The sequence below is a fragment of the Chiloscyllium plagiosum genome, unplaced genomic scaffold, assembly GCF_037043375.1.
Source record: "Chiloscyllium plagiosum isolate Xiang-an unplaced genomic scaffold, Cpla_swu_hap1 HiC_scaffold_13, whole genome shotgun sequence".
Lineage (NCBI taxonomy): Eukaryota > Metazoa > Chordata > Chondrichthyes > Orectolobiformes > Hemiscylliidae > Chiloscyllium > Chiloscyllium plagiosum.
In genome coordinates, this window is record NW_028270151.1 from 65388994 (window position 1) to 65414168 (window position 25175).

The 25175-nt window shown below is 41.8% G+C and overlaps 1 protein-coding gene across 1 annotated transcript in view; it reads left to right on the forward strand.

Moving 5' to 3' along the window:
* The first annotated feature begins 6359 nt into the window (after positions 1–6359).
* LOC122555843 (solute carrier family 25 member 36-A) overlaps positions 6360–25175 on the forward strand; it is a 74108-nt gene continuing 55292 nt past the window's right edge. Inside the window, exon 1 of the mRNA XM_043702039.2 lies at positions 6360–6645. Within this exon, the coding sequence (XP_043557974.1) occupies positions 6605–6645 (41 nt within the window). The 5' untranslated portion in view covers positions 6360–6604. The remainder of the gene's footprint in view (positions 6646–25175) is intronic.

Genomic DNA, 25175 nt, shown 5'->3' on the forward strand with positions numbered 1-25175 from the left:
TTTGCCATCACACACAAATCTCACCCAGGGTCATGGACTACAATCTTCAGTATTGCAAAGATCATGTACTCTTAATAGCCCTCACCCAACTCTTCCTTCCAAACTACTAATTCTGCCTACTATCTGTGACACTCCCACTGGAGATACCTCCCCAACTTTCTTGCCTGTGCTTCATCACTAACTGCTCTTCCAATATATTCAGTATTTTCCTTTGCCATTGAAGCAAAAGTCACCCTTGCAGCACACCAAATGACTTACCTGGAAATGGTTGCACTCAATCTGCAAGGCTGACCAATGGCCCAATCCCCAGACTATGAAGATATGAATCCAAGGACTCACACAAGCCTTTGACTGACTGTGGCAGTAATCCCTGACTAACTGCAGACCTCCTTCTCCATCAAAAGGACTATAACAGTTTAACTTTTACCATTGACCATTTACTTGAAGCATTTGCAGTGTGTTTCACATGTTAATTATTGGCATGTGCCATAGCTTGTTGTGATCTCAGCTGATGTTATTAGCAGACAAGTCAGAACCCAGACTGAAACCTGGCTTGTGAGCATATTTTGTTTTTGTTTCATTTAATTAGGTGTGGTCTTTCACTGAAGCATGAGCATGCAAAGTTGAAGATTTGGTTTAACAATAAAATGAAAGTTTATTACACAAAAGTAAATGAAAGAAAAGGACAGATCAAACGATTAGCATATAACACAAGTTAAACATTTTCAAAATTCACAGTAAAAATACAATCTAATCTATCCCAACAGCATTACTTTACAGTACTAAAGGCCAAAAAGTACTTGCTTCACGAGCACAACTATAAATTTAATGTATTTGTTTCTTTCACTCCTGGTCTGAAAAGTTTGATAGCCACTTTCTTGTTTAGTCCCAGAACTGAGCTTAAATATTCTCAGCTTCAAATAACACATTCCAGGTTCTAACCAAATACCTCTATTCTAGACTTTTCACACCAAAGCTCTTAAGATGAGTTAACTCTTTTCCGAACTTGTCTGAACTAATTCTTCTCTAGGAGAAACTATTTCTTGCATTTAGTTTTCCTAAACTATCAGGAAAAACATAGTTCCTGATCCTTCCGAACTGAAAGCAAACTAATGCTCCTCATTAATAAAACACAATGTGCTGGAGAAACTCTGTGGAAATCAGATAATGGTTCTAGTCTGATATGACACTCCTGTAGGTATTTTGAAGATTTGTAGTCAGGCTCAAAACTTTATCTTACTACTGTTAAAATGTCATTATCATAGTCATGTGCTCTCCCACTTGATTATTCAATGCTCCCCATCATCTATTTGATCCCTGTTAGCCATAAGAACTATGGCTAATTCCTTCTTGAAAACATTCAATGTTTTAATCTCAACTGTTTTCTGTGGCAGATAATTCCACAGGCTCAGCAATCTCCGGGTGAAGAAATTTCTCTTCATCTCAGTCCTGAATCTCTCACTCCATATCCTTAAATTCTGAACACTGGTTCCGGACTCCCTTTTTATTGAGAATGCCCCTTCCTGTGCTTCACCCTCATTCTCCAAACTCCAGTAAATATAACCATAATGATCCAATCTCTCTACATACATCTTTCGTGACATCCCAGGAATCCATCTGATACACCTTTATTGTACTCTCTCCATTGGTAGAACATCCTCCGATAAGGAGACCAAAACTACACACAATGCTCCATGTGTGGTCTAACTGAGGCCCTGTACAATTGGATAAGACATCCATATTCCTGTACTCAAATCCTCTCATATCAAAGACAAATGTACCATTTGGCTTCTTAACTGCCTGCTGCACCTGCATGCTTAATTTCAGCGACTGGGATATAAGGACACCCAGGTTTTGTTGCAGTTCCTCCATTCTGATAGCATGCACATGTTTGTTGTAGTTGGACTGCAAGCTATAATAGAGAAGGAATATGTCACTTAACATCTGGTAGTGAGAGCATTATTTGTTAGCCTGCTTCTTACTAGTTGCCATTTCACTCCAGTGGGCAGGCCTATTAGGTATAAAGTGAGTTCTCGGGGTTGTGGAACATATCATGTTCAAAGTGACCTCCACGAGTACTGTCTATACTAGTGGGCTGTGGATGCACTGCAGAATATGAAAAACATGTTGTCCTTCTGCAAAAAGTAATATGGTGTAGAAAGGTAAAAAATTTCAAACAAATGCAGTATCCAAATCTAATTTGGTGACAGTATTCATTTGAATTAAAATGTTCATGGAAGCGAACTTGAAACAATGAAATTCCAGCCAAACTACCGAATCAAGAACAAGTTGTCCTTAAATATCTGCATATTTTGTTTGCTTTCTGGAGGAAAGAATGGGTAGCACAAGATATATGGAATGTCAATGTCATTCCATGTACAGAAATAAAGTCCCTGGAATGTTTGCAACAACCATAAGAAAAGTTCTTTCCACAGGGAAGGCAATTAAAAAATGGCTTCAACATTTATCCAGAGAGTTAATGTGATTTCCAAGCTGCTTGCTCAACAATTAATATTGCCTTTACACTCAGATGGCAGCAGGAGCTGGAGAAACCTGTTTCCTTGGTCTTTGTGGATCTTACAAAAATGATTGATCAGGTCAGCACATGCATCTTTCCAAATGTTGGAGACACTTAATTTTTCTCCATCTAATTTGTTTCCCTCATGATTTTTTTGTTAGGAAACAATGTTTAGAATTACAAATCTAAGTCAAATAAATGGGGTTAAATAGACTTCAATCATGATCAAACTGAATGATGAAACAAGTCTGAAATACTGAATCCAAAAGAGAAAATGCCGCAAAATCTCAGCAGGTCTGGCAGCATCTGTAAGGAGAGAAAAGAGCTGATGTTTCGAGTCTAACTGACCCTTTGACAAAGCTGAAATACTGAATAGTCAACACCTGTCTCTGTGTTTATCTGACAGCTTTGAAATTTCTAATGTTGGCAAAATATATGTTAGCACCAACACGAATTGGAATATTTTTCCTTTGCATTTTCTATGTGCTTTCTCTTTTAGTGCCCAAATGCAATGCTGCATACAAGACCCACTCAGAAAACTTTAATAATGCATGTCTAAGAGCAGAATGTAAAATCAAAATTCTGTCGATAAGAAAGATTATTGCTACCCAACAGTTGGTCACTCACAGTTTAAATGGCCCAGGAATGACTTTGCATTACCTGCCTTGAAGTTTGACTAAGCATCAGTCTAAAGACGGTAATGACCTACACAAGAAATAAAAGTAGAAAATTCTGGAACTCACAAAATGTAATCAAGCTCCATTATTAATTTGTTTTATCTCTCCACAGATTCTGCCCAATCTACAGAATATTTTAAGCATTTTTTTTGCGAAAGGTGACAAAGATGGTGGGGAAAGGTTGTTTTTCGGACTGGAGACGTGTGACCAGCGGTGTGTCGCAAGGCTCGGTGCTGGGTCAACTGCGTTTTGTCATTTATATAAATGATTTGAATATGAATATAGGAGGTATGGTTAGTAAGTTTGTAGATGACATCAAAATTGGTAGTGTAGTGGACAGCGTTATCATGGAGTAAACAGAACTTTGATCAGATGGGCCTGATGGACTGAGGAGTGGCAGATGGAATTTAATTCAGATAAATTTAAGGTGTTGTATTTTGGTAAGGCACATCAGGGTAGGACTTATACACTTAACGGTAGGGTCTTGAGGAGTGTTGTTGAACAAAGAGACTTTGGGGTGCAGGTTCATAGTTCCTTGAAATTGGAATTGCAGTTAGACAGGGCAGTGGAGGCAGTATTTGGTATGCTTGTTTTTAATGGCCTGTGCATTGAACGTAGGAGTTGGGAAGTCATGTTTGGCTGCATAAGACATTGGTTAGTCCACTTTAGGAATACTGTGTTCAATTCTTGTCTTCCTGTGATAGAAAAGATGGTGTAATACTTGAAAAGGTTCATAAAAGATTTACAAGGATATAACCGGATTGGAGGGTTTGAGGCTGAGGTATTTTTCCCTAAAGTGTCAGAGGCTCTGAGGTGACCTTATAGAGGTTTCTAAAATCATGAGGGGCATGGATAGGGTGAATATCCAAGGTTTTCTCCCTGGGGTGGGGGAGTCCAAAACTAGAGGGCATATGTTTAAGGTGAGAGGGGAAAGTTATAAAAGGGACCTAAGCAGCAATTTTTTCACACAGAGTGTGGTCTTGTACAGAATGAGCTGCCAGAGGAAGTGGTGAAGCCTAGTACAATTACAACATTTAAAAGGAATCCAGATGGGTACATGAATAGGAAGGCTTCAGGTGGATATGGGCAAAATGCTGGCAAATGGGACTAAATTAATTTAGGATATCAGCAAGGATGGTCTATTTCTATGCTGTACAACTCTATAACTCTATCTGCAGTATTTTGCAGTTGTATCAAAAGGAATAGAGAACAACATCAGTTATCCGAATTTCGATTATACGAATTTTGGATTACCTCAACAAGATCTCAAGGTCCCGATACGTGGGTAAACTGTGTTATCCAAACATTTGATTATCCGAACAAAATACTTCCCGCCCGTGTCGTTCGGATAATCGAGGTTTCCCTGTATAGGTATTTCTGTTGCATAGTTTCTAGTTTCTAACATCTATTATCTCTCATTAACAGAAGTGGCGAAGTTATCTCTCCATCACAAACACAGAAACATGTCATATAAGAGCAAGAGTAGGCCATTCAGCCTTTGGAGACTGCTCCACCATTCAATATGATCATGGCTGATCATTTACACAGTGCCCTGTTCCCATTTTCCCCCCATATCCTTTGAACTCGTGTCCTAAGAACTGTATCTCCATCCTTCTTGAAATCTTCAATGTTTTGGCATAAACATTTTCAGTTTCAGAAAATTCCACAGGCTTACGGCTTTTTTGGAGAAAAAAATTCTCCTCATCTCTGTCCGAAAAGGCCAACCCCATATCCTTAAACTGTGACCAAACTCTTGCATGAAAAGAAAATAGCCATATTTCACTGATTGATCAAACTTCTGTGGAAATACAGGAAATTAACATTGAACACTAAAGTACAGATCTTTGGAATATACATTCTGAGATTCCTGTTATAAGATGACAAGATGTGACCACCTGCAACAGATAGATGAAGAGAGAAGACTAACTTTATGAATTTTATCTACATCAGCTATCTCCATCATATTCTAAATATCAAATAGGAAGTTAGAAAGTTCCTGATTCCAGGACAAAAGAAGCTAAACTGCCAAGTTTAATAACTTTTCTAAAGGCATTGCTCCATTGGTTTGATTACCCTGAGTGAATTTAGAAGATATGGATATTACAAATGATTTCCTGTATTTGAACTTTTAGAAGCCTGAAGCCCACTGGGTTGACATGGGTTTAAAAGTAACTAAAGATTAGTGGTGCAAGCTGGAAAAATATGGTAAAAATCAGACATTAATGGAGGATAATGTTACCTCAAATGAAAACCTACGCTTATATATTGTCCTTTTCATACTAGTACCTCAACTCTGTGAGAGCCAGTAATGTACTATTGTAAATAAAGGAATTAAAGTAACCAATTTTGCAAACAGTAAACTTCTAAACTCACAGAAACAGCAATTAGATAATGACCAGATCATGTATTCTTTTCTGATACTGATTGAGGATAAATGTTGATCCGGTCCACCATGGATAAACTCCCGATTCTCCTTCAAAATAAATATGTTATGTTCTTTACACCTACCCAAGCAGGCAAATTGGACTAGAACTTCACATCTTCACAACTTACCATCACATCTCAAAGACTGCATTTTTGATAGTGACAGTGTTGACTTCTGTCGTATCAGCCTTGATTTTTGTATTTAATCCTCCAAATGAGATTGAAGCCTGAAACTTTTGACAAGCATGCTATCAGCTGACAGCAAGAGGGAAGAAAAAATGGACCGGATAAAAGAGTCCATTGGACCTCATGAGTTAATACAGATCATGATAAACCTTTATGATTTATGCCTGCAGAATCACTGGCAAGGCTCAGAATTTGTCCCCTTCAGCTGTTTCAAGCAAGTAAAGTAATGGAAATGCTTAGGTGGCTGGACACCTCGTCCTCTGTGGTGAAGGACAGTTGCCCCATGAGGTTCTCAAACTCCTTCAAGCCAGGCCCCAAGCTCCTGTACAGTACAGTGCTCGGACGAAGCGCAGACACACACCACAACGTAAGGCAACAGTTTTGTCCTACAGACGGACACGCACGGCTGGTGATCATGCGGAGAGCAAGTGCGCCGGAATGGGTGGAGGGGCGTGACAGTGGTGCGCGTCCCTGGCTTTCATTGGATGCAAAGGGGAAGGGCAGCCAGGGCACGGGGCGGGGTCGTAGCCAGTGTTGCGGATCGATAATAATAGTCGGGGCATCCCTCCCCTCCCGTCCAGTGGAGAGCGTCCGGCTGAGTGCGATGAGGGGAGTGGGTCGGTAGCTACACAGACAGGCATCAGCGCGTGCAGCACCGGACCGGAGCAGGGACAGAGGCGCGAGCAGCTGCGGTTGGAGGGAGGAAGGGAGAGGCGCGAGCGGGTGGGCAGGCAGGGGCATGAGCTGCTCCCAGGGAGACCGCCACTCGGGCCCTCGCTCGCGGTAATAATGATTCACCATGAATCAGAGAGACCCCTTGGTACATCTGTTTGCTGGCGGGTAAGCTAACGGCCGGGCACGGTCTCTCTCTCTCTCTATTTCTCACATTTACCGAGCGGCGTGTTCGATTTTATTTCTGTACTGAGCCTCTTCTTCCCTCCCTAAACCAACCGCGTTATTTATTTATTTATTTATTTATGTTCCTGTAACTAAAACGTGCGGCCTCACTTTATAAATGTTTTTATTTGCATCGTGGAAGTGGGCGTGTTGCCAACTGCTTCAGTTCGAACCATTTTTTTATATGCGGACATTGCTTTTTTTTCTTGGTTTAAAATTGTCTATGGTTTTTTCCCTGTTTTATATTAAATTAGGGGTTGGTGGTGTTTGGTGATCTAGCAGGGGCTGGGGGGAAATGCAGCTCTGAGAGAGAGAGTAGGCCTCGCCAGTCCCCGGCTCTCTCTTGCCTGCTCTCCCGCCCTAGAAGCACTCAGCCCTGGCTGCCGGAGGCTGGCTGACTGGTGGTGAGCTGTGGACTGAGTAACACTCCCCTGACCCACACCATCATTGGCAAGAGAATAAATAAGCCAGTAGCTTCAATTTTTATAAAATGAGATCGGTTTAATCTCTCCCCTTCCTCTCTATCTTTAAATGTACTTTCACAGTGACAGAAAACCACAGATTTAGGTGAATCTTGGGCTTTCTTTCCTTAAGCCAATTTGCCGCCTCACCTCAGGAGTTGAAAGGGATGGGGGAAGAGGCTTCTAAATTTTAAAGCTTTGTGAGACAAAAATTATACTCTAAGTTTGTAGCAGTAGTTTCTAAATTGCCAATGAAGAGAGTGAAACTTGCAGATTCTGTGTAACTGCAGATTGTCCTGTTTCTGATTTCAGATGTTTCAAGCAAACCTCCTTGTGTGAATGGTTAGAATAGTTTTTACGTTAACCTAGCTCAACTAAGATAGCTTTGAGGCCATGCTGTACATAGTATTCTATATTTTTTTTCCAGTTCCCCATGTGCCTGCACCTAGCTCATCTTATTCATGACACCCACCTCCTGCTCTCTCAAAATCTATTCCAAACAAACTGCTAATCACTCAACTTCTGCTTCTGGTTCCCAAGTTAGCTGATATTGTAAATAGTTCTCTTCTGATACTATCCCTGTTTTAAACCTACTGTCATCAATATTTATTTTTCTAATGTCCTCAATGTCCTTGAAGCTAGGACATTAGTTTGCGATCTCCCTTCCCTTTCAATTCCTTGAACATGTTACCTCCCAAATCCTTGCCATCTATCTTAATTCATAATTGCATCCCCTCAACTATGGTTCTGCCCCATTACAGTACCAAAATAGTTCTTAGCAAAGACTGATCTAACGTCCTGTGTGACTGTGACAAATCTAAACTATTCCTCCTAGTCCTTCTCAACCTGTCTGTAGTCGTTGACACAGTTGAACACCCTCGCTTCCTCCAGTACCTCTCCGTTGTCATCCAGCTGGGTACGACTGTGCTCTTTCCACTCTTATCTGCCTAATTTTTGCTGCATATCATATACGATGGTTTCTCTTCCTGTTATTACTCCTTAACTTATGACTCAAGAATTAGTGCCCGAAGACTGGAGGATAGTAAATGTTGTCCCCTTGTTCAAAAAGGGGACGAGAGACAATCCTGGTAATTATAGACCAGTAAGCCTTATTTTGGTTGTGGGAAAGTGTTGGAATAGGTTGAGAGGATTTGTAATCACCTAGAAAAATTAGGGATAGTCAGTATGATTTTGTGAAGGGTAGGTTGTGGCCCTCAAACCTTGAGTTCTTCGAAAAGGTGACCAAACAGGTGGATGAGGGTAAAGTGGTTGATGTGGTGTAGAGAGATTTCAGTACACTGGTGCGGCAACACTTGGATTGTTGTGTATAGTTCTGGACATCGTATTATAGGAAGGATGTGGGACCTTTGGAAAGGGTTCAGAGGAGATTTACTAGGATGCTCCCTGGTATGGAGGGAAGGTCTTAGGAGGAAAGGCTAAGGGACCTGAGGCTGTTTACATTATAGAGAAGAACGTTTGAAAGATGATTTAATTGAGACATGTAAGATAATCAGAGGGTTAGATAGGGTGGACAGTGAGTTTTCTTTCCTCTGATATTGATGGCTAGCGTGAAGGGACATAGCTTTAAATTGAGGGGTGATAGATATAGGACAGATGTCAGAGGTGGTTTCTTTACTCAGAGTAGTAGGGGCATGGAACACACTGCCTGCAACAGTAGTAGACTCACCAACTTTAAGGGCATTTAAACGGTCACTGGATAGGCATATGGTCGAGAATGGAATAGTGTAGGTTAGATGAGCTTCAGATTAGTTTCCCAGGTTGGTGCAAAATTGTGGGTCAAAGGGCCTGTACTGCGCTGAAATGTTCTGATTATTCTTTGTCCCTGTTTATTTCTCACTTGCATGCTGCTCCTTAGTGACTGAAAGCACCCATTTGCTTTCACATGTATATTAACAACACTCAGCTCTGTCTCACCACTTTTCTCTTGACTCTTGTTAAATTATCAGAATCTTCATCTATATCCTGTACTGGATGAGAGGAGGTCAGCTAGTTCAGTTGACTGGGCGATCAGTTGGCAATGCAGAGTATTGCAAACAGTGTGGATTCAGTTCTTACTCTGGCTGAGATTACCATCGAGGACTATCCTCGACTTCTCCCTTTGCCTGAGGTATGCTGACCTTCAAGTTAAGCCACCAATTATCTTTCTGTAATGAGAGCAACCCTATGGTCTGGTAGGACTATGACAAACTTATCTTACTGGCTGATCCAACTGCCAAATCCCCCTTGGTCCCCTCCCCTCCAAATAAATATTGGAAGACTTTGTTTTTTCGTTGCCACTCTGAATTTCATTCCCCAGCTACTGGTTGTATCCCTCTTCCTTGGTGACTGTCTCAGACCAAACCAGACTTTGTTTGTTTGTTTAGAGTGTGTTGCTGGAAAAGCACAGCAGGTCAGGCAGCATCAGAGGAGCAGAACTACAAATCCTCTGCTTTCCCACATTTCTTCCTCCATAAGTCAATAAAATGTTCTAAAATATCTAGTTATTGACATATTAAACAAAATGTCTTTCACTTCTATTATCCTTAAAAGTTTAACTAAGCGTATTGTTGAGAAAGAGATTGAATAGACAGGGATCAGCTTTACTGCTGCTGAGGTGGCATTGCAACAGGTCTTCTAACTGGCTTGGGGCCCTGTGCAATCCCATGGTCTTAATTCCACCTCTGAACGCAGAAAATTAGAACTAAATTTTGAGTAATAAAACTGCAACAACATATTTACATTGCACAATATTTGGAAGTATATCCAAGGCATTCATCGGAATGGCAAAATACAATATGACACTATGCAGCATAAGATCAGTTGATCAAAAGCTTGGTCAAAGAGGTACAGTTTAAAGGAGTGTCTTAAATCAGCAAAGCAAGGTGGAAACAGGCTGAAAGAAATTTCAAAGCTCTGAGATAAGACAGCTGAAGGCATGGCCAGCAATGATAAAGTGATTAAAACCAAGCAAGTTCAAGAGGGCAGAATTAGCAACTATCTTAAGAGTGCTACATACGAGTGGAAATTAGAGAGATAGGAAAAGGTAAGGCCATGTGGAGATTTGAAAATAAGAACGAGAATTTTAAACCTAAGACATTGCATGTCTGGGAGTCAGTATAAATCAGTAAGCTTCGGAGTGTGATAGGTGAACAGGGTTGAGAGAAAGTTAGAGCTGAAAAATGTGTTGCTGGAAAAGCGCAGCAGGTCAGGCAGCATCCAAGGAGCAGGAAAATCGATGTTTCGGGCATAAGCCCTTCTTCAGGAATGAGGAAGGTGTGCCAAGCAGGCTAAGATATAAGGTAGGGAGGAGGGACTTGGGGGGAGGGGTGTTGGGAATGCAATAAGTGGAAGGTGGTTAAGGTTGAGGGTGATAGTCCGGAGAGGGGGTGGGGGCGGAGAGGTCGGCAAGAAGATGGCAGGTCAAGAAGGCGGTGCTGACTCCGAGGATTGGGACTGCGATAAGGTAGGGGGAGGGGAAATGAGGAAGCTGGAGAAATCTGCATTCATCCCTTGTGGTTGGAGGGTGCTCTTCCTCCAGGCGTCGTGTTGCCATGGTCTGGCGATGGAGACGGCCAAGGACCAGCATGTAGTTGTGGAAGATGGGCTGTTCCACATATCTGACGAAGAGGCAGGCATAGCTGGGGCCCATGCGGGTGCCCATGGCTCCTCCTTTGGTTTGGAGGAAGTGGGAGGATTGGAAAGAGAAGTTGTTCAGAGAAAGTTAGGACTAGTCAGCAGCGCTTTGGATAACTTCAACTTCACAGAAAGTTTAAGTGGAAGACCAGCAAGAAATACATTGAAATAGCCAAGTTTTTAGGTAACAAAGCAATGGATTGAAGATTTGGCAACAAGATAGAGACACAAGACAAAACTGGTTGACATTAGAGGAATGAAAATAGGCCTCCTTAGTGATTAGTACTGTATTAAAATATGGTTGGCAGTTCATGGTAGTCATATAAAACACCAGACTATAAGCAAAAACAGTCTGGGAGAAAGTGTGGACTTCAGATGCTGGAGACCAGAGTCAAGAGTATGTTGCTGGAAAAGCACAGCAGGTCAGGTGGCATCCAAGGAGCAGGAGAGTTGATGTTTTGGGCATGAACCCTTCATCAGGAATGCTGGCTATGTTCGAGGCTCTAAATGGCTTTCTCATTCCTAAGGCTAAGGGAAGGCGAGAAGAAGAAATTCAGTACTTAGAAACTGTGAACAATTCACTACTTGGGCAATATACAAAATTTCACTCAAACTGCATCACACATCAGTTGTTCTATGTCATTGTATAGACTAGTGTTTGAAAAGTGTCATTAACTTTTGTGGTCATTCTGCATTGGTGTTTTATTATACATTGCCAGCGTTGCTCTTCAAGATTTCATGTATTTGCTGATACAGCAATGAAAATAATTAGTAAAATATAGGTTCCCCTAACATTTACAAGCAAATGTTACTTCGTGAATGATCTACAGTTGAGAGAAACTGAAAACAGTACACATGCATTCTATCATTTTAAAGAAGTCAGTGAGGGAGAAAAGAACTATTTACTGTCTGATTCTAACTTGTAGCATGACATTCGTGACATTCTAGATAAAGTACCCTTTTTTTTCCAAAAACTTATGAAGTTGTGTTGTAAAGGTACCAACCATATTTAAGTGTAAATGGTGTGTTAATTATTTTTCCTTCATGCTTGCGTAACCATCTTTGCGATAAGATTATCTTTACTTCCCACTTGAATTGGCATTGTACATTGTCACAGTGCTTTGTAATGATGCTGAATGAAAGGTCATCTTTCTGTTTAGGAGAAATGCACGATCAAGGAACATTAATTATTTATTACAGGTGCAAAATAAGGAAAAGTGGGTAGCCAACCGATTCTTATCAGCAAGCGTTGGTGGAGGACAAAAAAATGTTTCGAGTATATGTCTATGTACAAGATTTGGTCACAGTGTGATCTTGTGTAATTAGAGTCATAGCGATGTACAACATTTAAACAGACCCTTCAGTCCAACTCATCCATGTCGACTGGATATCCTAAATTAATCTCTTCCTATTTGCCAGCATTTAGCCCATATCCCTATAAACCCTTCCTATTTATGTATCTATCCAGATGTCTTTTAAATGTTATAATTGTACTAGCCTCCACCACTTCCACTGGCAGCTCATTCTGGTTGACTTAGTTCCATTTTTTATTCCTGCTTGCTTTCCCCAAGCAAAATTAATTCCCACAAACAGTTGATTCAGCTGGAGCACTCTGCAAGTATGCTTTAATTCTGTTCCTCATAATTAATATCTTGTAATGTTAACGTTCCTTCTTGACCTTTGATAGTCTGAGCACCTATTGTTGAACTATAGTTCAAGAAAACTCATAAGAATAGATGTTAAAAATTAAATGGATTGCAGCTGGGAGGGAGAGTTACTATTTGCTTTCTGTGCTGAAAGTATGAAGTGGGCATCTGCATTACTTCAATGAGCAAAATGGTGAGAAAATGTATGATATCATCTGACAGGATTCCTGCTGGAGAGGAGCTTTTGTAAGGTTGCTGTCATATTTTAAGCAATTAGTGAATTCAATTTTTGGATTGATATGAAAGTTACCTTGTATATGAGGATGATATGGTATTCTGTTTCCAAAGGTCTGCATTCTATTTGAACTTGAAATTGTTACCAATTTATTATGTCTTCGATTGTCTGCCAGTCTCCTGTTCACCTGATGCAATTAGTTGGCATATTAACAACCTTCAAACGTCAAGTATTCAATTTTACGTGATTGATTTCAGCCTAATTTTTTGCCGCATTCAGCAATAAGTCATGCACCACTACCACTCACTCGCTTGTGGAAACCCAAAGCTGCTTGTTGCATGGCAAAATAGACTGAATCAGTAGGTTATTTTAAGTCTTTGATCTTTAATGAAACAATTTGACAAGATGTCTTTTTGATGTATGAGTATACTACGATTTTAATTTACAATTATCCTAAGTATTTTCTGTTGTTGCACTTACCTTTTAAAATATGAGGCGTGTATCCAAAAATAATTTCAGAATTTTTGGAAGAAATTATTTTTCACTTGTGTTCTTTTGTAGTTGTGTGCCAATTTGTTTCTTGGTCTCTCCATACATTCTGACTCCTACTTTTCTCTCTCTGGGTTTTTTTTTAGATCTAAAAATATCCTTAACTGGGGGACTGTCAGAAGGCTACCTAGCCACTTGGAAATTTTGGAATGGCATGGTCCATGCTTGACTTGCATCCTAACTAGTGAATATCCAGAAGGGGTTACTGAATAGTGTTGAAAAGTGGGAACTCTGACCAGCTGCGCTCTTATTTTTCTTCTGAGTTGTACTGAGGCTACTTCTGTTTTTTTGTCTTTAGATTAATTACATTACAGCGTGGAAACAGGCCCTTCAGCCCAACAAGTCCACACCGACCCGCCGAAGCGCAACCCACCCATACCCCTACATTTACCCCTTACCTAACACTACGGGCAATTTAGCATGGCCAATTCACCTGACCTGCACATCTTTTTGGACTGTGGGAGGAAACCGGAGCACCCAGAGGAAACCCACGCAGACATTGGGTGAACGTGCAAACTCCACACAGTCGGTCGCCTGAGGTGGGAATTGAACCCGGGTCTCAGGCACTGTGAGGCAGCAGTGCTAACCACTGTGCCACCGTGCTGTCTTAATCTTGATTGAAATCAGTTTACTTAACAGCCTGCCCTTCAACCCTGAGACATTGCTGACCTAGATTGCTGTGATGCTTGTTTAAAATATTGACTGAGATGCTGTCATGGTACGATTAGAATTAGTGTGTGTGTTGGCCCACTCCATGGAGGTGTTAACTAGTTGCAATAGCAGAGTTTTATTTTGTCTTCCACCCCACCTGCCTATGGTATATCTGAGGCAAATTACAACACCCTTTCAACAAAGCTACTGAGCTCCTTGAATACTTGATGCCAAACCTGGGCTGTCTGATCTGATATTTGTGGTTCAGACTCTGGGTGTGTAGTGTATTTACTCCCTGAGCCCTCTGTCCTGTTTCCAGCAACACGATTTCTTTTCTGAAGTTAATACAGTTAGAATCAGTGCTTCCTGAGGTGAACAATATTGGTAGAAAAAGCATGCTTGCATTGTGATCCAACCTGTAAAACCTAAACCTTTGGAGCAGGAGTAAGCTATTTAGCCCTTTGAGGTTGTCTTGCAATTCTGTTAGATTAGATCCATATTGATCAATGTTCTATGTCTCTTGACACTGACCAAACAAAAATTCACCACTCTGTTTTGAAAGCTTCAACTGGCCTCTAATCAATGGCCTTTTCAGTTTTTCCAGATTTATGCCATCTGTTGTGGAAGAAGAACTTTCCAGTTTTGAAAAAGGGTGGCACAGTAGTTCGGTGGTTAGCACTGCTGCCTCTGTGCCAGGGACCCGGGTTCAATTCCTACCTTGGGCAACTGTCAGTGCAGTGTTTGCACGTTCTCCCTGTGTCTGCATGGGTTTCCTCCGGGTGTTCCAATTTCCTCCCACAATCCAGAGATGTGCAGGTTAGGTGAATTGGCCATGCTAGATTGCCCATAGTGTTTGGTACATTAGTCAGGGGTAAATGGAGGGGAATGGGTCTGGGTGGATTGTTCTTTGGAGGGTCAGTGTGGACTCATTGGGCCAAAGGGTTTGTTTCCATATTGTAGGGAATCAAATCTAATTTAAAATCTTATTTTGACATTTCCTTTCTCCAACAATATTCACATCAAACTCAATTGTATTGTCTTTACTATAAATAAGTAAATCTCTGCTTCAGATAATTCTCATTACAACTTAAACTCCTGTTCTCAGAATCAATAGAAAATTTACAGCAACTATACTGACCATGCTGTTTCTGGTACATGCTTCTTTCTCTATCTGGCTCTTCTGTGTTCTTGTCACTACACCACAACTGTTCAGAGACTCCCATTGGAGTCTGGCACTTTTTTATGGTTTCCTAGTTCTACGAGTAGCGTTTCAACTGTCTTTTATCAAGTTAAAAAAACACACAACACCAGGTTGTAGTCCAGCAGGCTTATTTGGAAGCACTAGCTTTGGTTGTCAACCACCTGATGAAGCAGCAGTGCTTCCAAATAAACCTGTTGGACTATAACCTGGTGTTTGTGTTTTTTAACTTTGTACACTGGCTCCTCCACATCAAGTCTTTTATCTACTTTTCTGTATCTGATTTTCCTGCCCTTGCTTAATACTCAAAGTTCTAGCATGTGTTCATTTTCAGTTTCAGGTAATAGTTATAAAACTTATAAAACTGACCCTTCAGTCCCGCTTCGTCCGTGCTGATGGAGCTTCCCAAACTAAACTAATCCCACTTGCCTGCATTTTGGCCCATATTCCTCTAAACCTTTACTATCCATGGTTAAAAATCACACAACACCAGGTTATAGTCCAACAGGTTTAATTGGAAGCACGCTAGCTTTCGGAGCGACGCTCCTTCATCATGTTTACTATCCATGGACTTGTCAAAGTGTCTTTCTAAATGTTGTAACTGCATCTACATCTACCACTTCCTTTAGCAGTTCTTTCCACTTGTGAACCACTGTGGAAAAAGTTGTCCCTCAGGTCCCTTTTTAAATCTATGTCCTCTTGTTTTGAACACTTCCACCCTAGGGGAAAAAACCTTTTGCTATTCACCTTATCTGTGCCCCTCATGATTTTATGAACATTGATAATATCACCCCACAACCTCCTATGGTCCAGTGAAAAAAATCCCAGCTTATTCATCCTCTCCTTTGTTTTATCTCAAACTCTCCAGTCCCAGCAACATTCTGATAAGTCTTTCTGAACCCTCTATAATTTAATAATATTTTTAATAGCAGGATGATCAGAACTGTACACGCTCCAGTAGTGGCCTAACTAGTGTCTGGTACAATGTCAAAATGACATCCTAGCTGCTATACTCAATGGTTTGAGCAATGAGGAGAAGTGTGGTGAATGCCTCCTAACCACTCAGTCCACTTATGGCACAACTTTCAAAGGACTATGTTTCTGAACCCCCAGGGTCTCTCTCTCAGTTCGACCACACTCTGCCGGGCCCTACTATTCATTGTAAAAGTCCTTACCAAAATGTAATACCTAACATTTATCCAGATTAAACGCCACTCTTCTGCCCCAATTAATCAAGATTCCTTTGTAATCTTAGAACTTTCTTCACTGTGGACTATACCACTAATTTTGGTGTCACTGACAAATGAACCAGGCCTCCTAAATTCTCATCAAATCACTTTTATTTAGAACATTACAGCGCAGTACAGGCCCTTTGGCCTTCAATGTTGCACCGACCTGTGGAATTGATCTTGAAGCCTATCTAACCTACACTATTCCGCTCTCATAATATGCATGTCCAATTACCATTTAAATGTCCTTAAAGTTGGTGGGTCTACTACTGTTGCAGGGAGCATGTTCCACGCCCCTACTACTGAATAAAGATATAAATGACAAACAACAGTGGACACAGCTTCAATCCCTATGGAAAGCTGCTGGTCACAGCCTTCTATCACCACACTCTGTATCCTTCCATCAAGCCAATATATATGCATTTGGCAAACTCACCCTGAATACCATGTGATCTAACTTTACTAATCAGTCTACCAAGTGGAATCTTTGACCGTTTTATGACGCCACAGTGGTGTCCCTGCCTGTAGATCAGGAGGCTCTGGTTGAAGTCCCACCTATTCCAGAGGTATGTAATAGCTGTGGTTCTGTTCGCCGGGCTGGAAGTTTTTGTTGCAAACGTTTCGTCCCCTGGCTAGCGACATCATCAGTGCTTGGGAGCCTCCTGCGAAGCGCTTCTTTGATGTTTCCTCCGGTGTTTATCGTGGTCTGTCCCTGCCGCTTCCTGTTGTCAGTTTCAGCTACCATTGTAGTGGTTGGTATATTGGGTCCAGGTCGATGTGTTTGTTGATGGAGTTTGTGGATGAAGCCCATGCCTCTAGAAATTCCCTGGCTGTTCTCTGTCTGGCTTGCCCTATGATAGTAGTGTTGTCCCAGTCGAATTCATGTTGCTTGTTGTCTGCGTGTGTGGCTACTAAGGATAGCTGGTCGTGTCGTTTCGTGGCTAGTTGATGTTCATGTATGCGGATTGTTAGCTGTCTTCCTGTTTGTCCTATATAGTGTTTTGTGCAGTCCATGCATGGTATTTTGTACACTACATTTGTTTTGCTCATGTTGGGTATCGGGTCCTTTCGTATGTAGTGTACGAAATACCATGCATGGACTGCACAAAACACTATATAGGACAAACAGGAAGACAGCTAACAATCCGCATACATGAACATCAACTAGCCACGAAACGACACGACCAGCTATCCTTAGTAGCCACACACGTAGACAACAAGCAACATGAATTCGACTGGGACAACACTACTATCATAGGGCAAGCCAGACAGAGAACGGCCAGGGAATTCCTCGAGGCATGGCATTCATCCACAGATTCAATCAATAAGCACATCGACCTGGACCCAATATACCGACCACTGCAACGGACAGCTGGAACTGACAACCGGAAGCGGCAGATTCAAACCACCTACAAATGCCGGAGGAAAGATCACAGAAGTGCTTCACAGGAGGCTCCCAAGCACTGATGATGTCGCCTAGCCAGGGGACGAAACGTTTGCAACAAAACTTCCAGCTCGGCGAACAGAACCACAGCAACGAGCACCCGAGCTACAAATCTTCGCACAAACTTTGAGGTATGTAATAGGTTGAGAAAAATAGTTTAACTACAAAAGAAACCATGCAGAACCCTATCAAAAAAGTTTTTGTCGACAATATCTACTATTCTGTCCCCATCGAGCTTTTTTGTTACATCCTATAGTTACTGGTCTATAGTTCCCAGGCTTCTCCTTACAGCCTTTCTTAAATAAAGGCACAACATTAGGCATCCTCCAGTCTTCTGGCATCTCACCCATGACTGTAGATGATAAATCCCTCTGCTAGAGGCACTGTGATTACTTCCCACAGTGCCCTAGGATACACTTGATCAGGTCCTAAAGATTTTCCCATCCTTATTTTTTCCGGCCTCCAACACCACTGGATGTTTTCAAGACATAAATATTTATTTCACTTGAGTTCCCCAGTCTCCATGTCTTTCTCTCTAGCAAAAAATGACATGAAATATGTTTAGTATCTCTACATTTCCTGTGATTGTACCCATACCTGACCTCATTGATCCTTTAAGGAGCCCGATTGTGTCTCTAGTTGCTGTTTTGCTGTTAACATACTTGTACCATTGCTTTGGGAGATATGGTTAAGGATAATCCAATGTTATCTTCTATCCCCTTTGTGCTCTCCTGATTTTCCTCTGAAGAATGCTCCTATATCCCTTATACTTTTGTGATTCTCTTGAGCCTTTACCTATATATGTGCAGCCTCCTTATTTTTGACCAGAGCCTCAATATCTTTATTCATCCATTGTTCTTGTACTCTTACAAGCCGACCTTCACTCTCACAGGAACATAATGTCTCTGAAGTCTTGTTTTCTCACTTGTGAAAGTCAGTCATCCTTTTACCTGTGAATCAACTACTCCAATCAACTTTTGAAAGTTCATGTACTGTACTGTCAAAATTTGCCTTACTCCATTAAAACTTTGACCTTTTATGTAAGGTCTATCCTTTTCCATAACTTTTAAAATTAATAGAATTAACACTTCAGTCACTTGTGCTGCCTTATTTTCCCAAGAGGAGGTCAGGTTTTGTTCCTTCTCTAGAAGATATATCAACATTTTGAGAAAGAAAGTCTTCTTGAACACATTTAATAAATTTTTCACAGTCCAAGCCCTTAACACAATATCGGTGCCAGTCTATGTTTGTCGGTGCCAGTCTATGTTTGAAAAGTTTAAATCCCCTCTGATTAGAATCCTATTATTCTGAGATATATCTGAAATCTCCTATATATTTGCTCATTAGTTTCCTACTGGCTATTCGGGGGTAGGGTGGGAACGTTGGCGGGGGAGGGGGAACTTGTAGTATTCAGGTCATTTTGCTATAACACGTGCTTTGTAAACGAGAATTCGCTATAAACACGATTGATGAATTGAGGACACTTTCTCGTGCAAACTTTTAAAACGTGGCTGTAATGCCAAGTCATCGCCAACACTTTAAGCGCTATTTCTAAAGCATAATTTTTCCATAACAATGGGTTGCAAGAGAACCATCACATTATAGAAGAACTACCTGTATTCCCATAATGGTGGTCAACCCCTTCTTATTTCTGAGTTCCACCCAAATAGCTTCACTGGATAATCCCTCAGAAATATCCCCTCAAATTACAGCAGTGACGTTTTCCAAACCAAATGTAGCACTTTCCCCTCCCCTCTTGTCTCCTTTTTTATCCTTCCTACAGCATTTAAATCCCAGAACATTAAAATGCCAGTCTAGTCCCTCCCTCAGCCATGTTTCTATAATATAAAAGATGTCCCAGACCTTTGTTCTCGTATATGCCCTGAGTTCATCTGTAAGACACCTTTTATTGAAATAAATGCAGGCTAATTCTTCAGTGTTAGCGCACTCTTGCTAGCCTTTTCTAAATAATTTGCTGTCTTTTAACTTCTGAACCATCCTCATCTGTCTTTGTATTCTCACCACTACTTAGGATCCACCCCCACCTCACACCACTGTCCCCAAGTGTCAAGGTGCCCAAATAGAATTAGCAAATCTCCCCTCCAGTTCAGGTGAAACATGCCCCTTTTGGAAAAGGTATTTCTGCCCCGATTGCTGGGACTCTTGCTGAGATATTTGTATCATTGTCACATGTGTGGTGCCGGAAGACTGGAGGTTGGCTCACATGGTGCCACTGTTTAAGAAAGGTGGTAACGACAGGCCAGGTAACTATAGACCAATGAGCCTGATGTCGGTGGTGGACAAGTTGTTGAAGGGAATCCTGAGGGACAGGATGTACATGTAGTTGGAAAGGCAAGGACTGATTAGGGATAGTCAACGTGGCTTTGTGCGCAGGAAATCATGTCTCTCAAACTTGATAGAGTTTTTTGAAGAAGTAACAAAGAGGATTGATGAGGGCAGAGCTGTAGATGTGATCTATATGGACTTCAGAAAGGTGTTCGACAAGGTTCCCCATTGGAGACTGAATAGCAAGGTTAGACCTCATGGAATACAGGGAGAACTAGCCATTTGGATACAGAATTGGATCAAAGAAAGAAGACAGGTGGTGGTGGAGGATTATTGATTAATTTTACAGTATCTCTGATCATTTACTTTTGTCACATGCCAATTAGACAGCCCTGAAACTTTAGATTAAATTAAACTTGAATAGTCTGTTTGAAATGTTTAAAAAATTTTGCACATTTTGGTCGAGGAAAAATATAAATTGAATTAGTCATGGATGCATAGCACGGAAACAGACCCTTTGGTCCAACTCGTCCATGCCGACCAAGTATTGCAACCCAATCTAGTCCCACCTACCTGACCCATATCCCTCCAAACTCTTCCTATTCATATACCCATCCAGGTGCCTTTTTAAATGTTGAAACATTACTAGACTTCACCACTTCCTCTGGCAGCTCATTTCATATACTTACCACCCTCTCTGTGAAAACGTTGTCCCTTACATCTCTCATATCTTTCCCCTCTCACCCTAAACCTATGCCCTCTAGTTCTGGTCACCCCCCCCCCCCCCCCCCCCCAACCCAGGGAATAGACTTTGTCTATTTATCCTATCCATGCCCCTCATAATTTTATAAACCTCCTATAAGGTCACCCCTCAGCCTCCAATGCTCCAGGGTAAACGGCCCTAGCCGATTCAACCTCCTCCTATAGCTCAAATCCTCCAACCCTGACAACATCCTTGTAAATCTTTTCTGAACCCTTTCAAGTTTCACAACATCTTTCCGATAGGAAGGAGACCAGAATTGCACGCAATATTCCAACAGTGACCGAACCAATGTCCTGTACAGCCGTAACATGACCTCCCAACTCCTGTACTCAGTACTCTGACCAATAAAAGCATATCAAACGCCTTCCTCACTATCCTATCTACCTGTGACTCCACTTTCGAGGAGCTATGAACCTGCACTCCAAGGTGTTTGTTCAGCAGCACTCCCTAGGACTTTATCATTAAGTGTATGAATCCTGCTAAGATTTGTTTTCCCAAAATGCAGCGCCTCACATTTATTTAAATTAAACTCCATCTGCCACTTCTCAGCCAATTGGCCAATCTGGTCAAGATACTGTTGTAATCTGAGGTAACCTCCTTCGCTGTCCACTACACCTCCAATTCTGGTGTCATTTGCAAACTTACTATACCTATTATGCTCACATCCAAATCATTCATATAAATGATGAAAAGTAGTTGACCCAGTACCGATCCTTGTGGCACTCCACTGGTCAATCCACTTGCCAGTCTGAAAAACAACCCTCCACCAACACCCTCTGTCTTCTACCTTTGAGCCAGTTCTGTATCCAAATGGCGAGTACTCCCTGTATTCCGAGATCTAACTTTGCTCCCCAGTCTCCCATGGAGAATCTTGTCGAACGCCTTACTGAAGTCCATATAGATCACATCTACCGCTCTGCCCTCATCAATCCTCTTTGTTACTTCACAAAACTCAGTCAAGTTTGAGACATGATTTCCCACTCACAAAGCCATGTTGACTATCCCTAATCAGTCCTTGCCTTTCCAAATGCATGTACATCCTGTCCCTCGGGATTCCCTCCAACAACTTGTCCACCACCGACATCAGGCTCATTTGTCTTTGTTCCCTGGCTTGTCCTCACCACCCTTCTTAAACAGTGACACCACTTAGCCAACATCCAGTCATCCGGCACCTCACATGTGACTATCGATGATACAAATATCTCAGCAAGAGGCCCAGCCATCACTTCCCTAGCTTCCCACAGAATTCTAGGGTACACCTGATCAGGTCCTGGGGATTTATCCACTTTTGTGCATTTCAAGACATCCAGCACATCCTCTGTAATCTGGACACCTTTTATTCAAGAGGTCACCATCTATTTCCCTACATTCTATATCTTCCATGTCCTTTTCCACAGTAAGTACTGATGCAAAACACTGGTTCAGTATCTGCCCCATCTCCTGCAGCTCCATACACAGGCTGTCTTGCTGATCTTTGAGGGGCCCTGTGCTCTCTGTAGTTACCATTTTGTCCTTAATGTGTTTGTAAAAACCCTTTGAATTCTCCTTAACTCTGTTTGCCAAAGTTATCTCATGTCATCTCTTTGCCCTCCTGATTTCCCTCTTAAGTATACTCCTACTACCTTTATACTCTTCTAACGATTCACTCGATCTATCCTATCTGTACCTGACATCTGCTTCCTTTTTCTTAACCAGATCCTCAATTTCCTTAGCCATTCAGCATTCCCTATACCTACCAGACTTTCCTTTCACCCTTACAGGAATATACTGCCTCTGGACTCTCGTTATCTCTTTTCTGAAGGCTTCCCATTTTTCAGCTGTCCCTTTACCTGCAAAAATCTGTGCCAATCAAGCTTTTGAAAGTTCTTGCCTAGTACCGTCAAAATTAGCCTTCCTCCAAGTTAAACTTCAACTTTTCGATCTGGTCTATCCTTTTCCATCACTATTTTGAAACTATTAGAATTATGGTCGCTGGCCCCAAAGTGCTCCCACACTGACATCTCAGTCACCTGCCCTGCCTTATTTCCCAAGAGTAGGTCAAGCTTTGCACCTTCTCTTGTAAGTACATTGACATATTGAATCAGAAAGTTTTCTTGTACACACTTATCAAAGTCTTCTCCATCTAAACCCTTAACACTATGGCAGTCCCAGTCTATAGAGTCATAGAGATGTGCAAGCATGGAAACAGACCCTTCGGTCCAACCTGTCCATGCCGACCAGATATCCCAACCCAATCTAGTCCCACCTGACCCATATCCCTCCAAACCCTTCCTATTCATATACCCATCCAAATGCCTCTTAAATGTTGCAATTGTACCAGCCTCCACCACATCCTCTGGCAGCTCATTCCATATAAGTACCACCCTCTGTGTGAAAAAGCTGCCCCTTGGGTCTCCTTTATATCTTTCCCCTCTCGCCCTAAATCTATGCCCTCTAGTTCTGGACTCCCCGACCCCAGGGAAAAGATTTTGTCTATTTATCCTATCCATGCCCCTCATAATTTTGTAAACCTCTATAAGGTCACCCCTCAGCCCCAGCCTGTTCAGCCTCTCACTGTAGCTCAGATCCTCGATCCCTGGCAACATCCTTGTAAATCTTTTCTGAATTCTTTCAAGTTTCACAACATCTTTCCGATAGGAAGGAGACCAGAATTGCACGCAATATTCCAACAGTGGCCTAACCAATGTCCTGTACAGCCGCAACATCTCCTAACTCCGTACTCTGACCAATTAAGGAAAGCATACCAAACGCCGCCTTCACTATCCTATCTACTTGCAACTCCACTTTCAAGGAGCTATGAACCTGCACTCCAAGGTCTCTTTGTTCAGCAACACTCCCTCGGACCTTACCATTAAGTGTATAAGTCCTGCTAAGATTTGCTTTCCCAAAATGCAGCACCTTGCATTTAACTGAATTAAACTCCATCTACCACTTCTCAGCCCACTGGCCCATCTGGTCCACATCCTGTTGTAATCTGAGGTAACCCTCTTCACTGTCCACTACACCTGTAATTTTGGTGTCATCTCCAAACTTACTAACTGTATCTCTTATGCTCGCATCCAAATCATTTATGTAAATGACAAAAATGTTTGGAAAGTTTAAAATCCCCAACCATAACCACCCTATTTTTCTTACAGATAGCTGAGATCTCCTTACAAATTTGTTTCTCAATTTCCCTCTATTAGGGGGTCTATAATACAATCCCAACAAGGTGATTATCCCTTTCTCATATCTGTTCAACCCAAATAATTTTCCTAGATGTATTTCTGGGAATATCCTCCCTCAGTACAGCTATAATGCTATCCCTTATCAAAAATGCCAGTCTCCCTCCTCTCGTCTCCCTTTCTGTCCTAGCATCTGTGTCCTGGAACATTTAAGCTGCCAGTCCTGTCCATCCCTGAGCCACGTTTCTGTAATTGCTATGATATCCCAGTCCCATGTTCCTAACCATGCTCTGAGTTAATCTGCCTTCCCTGTTGGGCCTCTTGCATTGAAATAAATGCAGTTTAATTAATCAGTCCTACCTTTTTCTCTACTTTGTCCCTGCCTGCCCTGACTTTTTGTTTGTTTTTTTTGACTCGCCTTTGTTCTCACCTATACCAGTCTCGGATTGAAATTTTTCCTCACTATTTCCTTGCCGGTATATTAGTCCCCTTCCAATTTAGGTGCAAACTGTCCTTCTTGTACAAGTCACCTCTATCCTTAAATATGAATCCTTCTCCCATACACCAGCTCCTCAGCCATGCATTCATCTGCTCTATCCCCCTATTCCTGCCCTCACTAGCTCATAGCACCGGGAGTAATCTAGATATTACCACTCTCAGGGGCCTCCTTTTTAAATTCCTGCCTAACTCTCTGTAATCTCTCTCCAGAATCTCAACCTTTTTTCTTACTATATCGTTGGTTCCAATATGTACAATGACCTCCTGCTAGACCCTCTCCACCTTGAGAACACTCTGCATCCTCTCTGAGACATCCTTGATCTTGGCACCAGGGAAGAAACACACCATGCTGGCCACAGAAACATCTGTCTGTACCTTGGACTAGAGTGCCCCCTAACACAATCGATCGCTTGGAACCCGATGTACCTCTCATTTCATTAGCGCCAGTCTCAATACCAGAAACTTGGCTGTGCGTGCTATATTCCTCTGAGAATCCATCGCCCCTTACATTTTCCAAAGCAGCATACTTGTTTGAAATGGGGATAGCCACAGAAGACTCCTGCACTACCTGCTTTCCTCTCTTACCTTTCCTGAAGTTAACCCATCTATGTGACAGTATTTGAGACTTTCCTCACCTTCCTATAACTGCCATCCATCACATCCCCTTGCTCTTGTAAATTCCTAATTAGCTCTCCAACCAATCCATTCGATCTGAT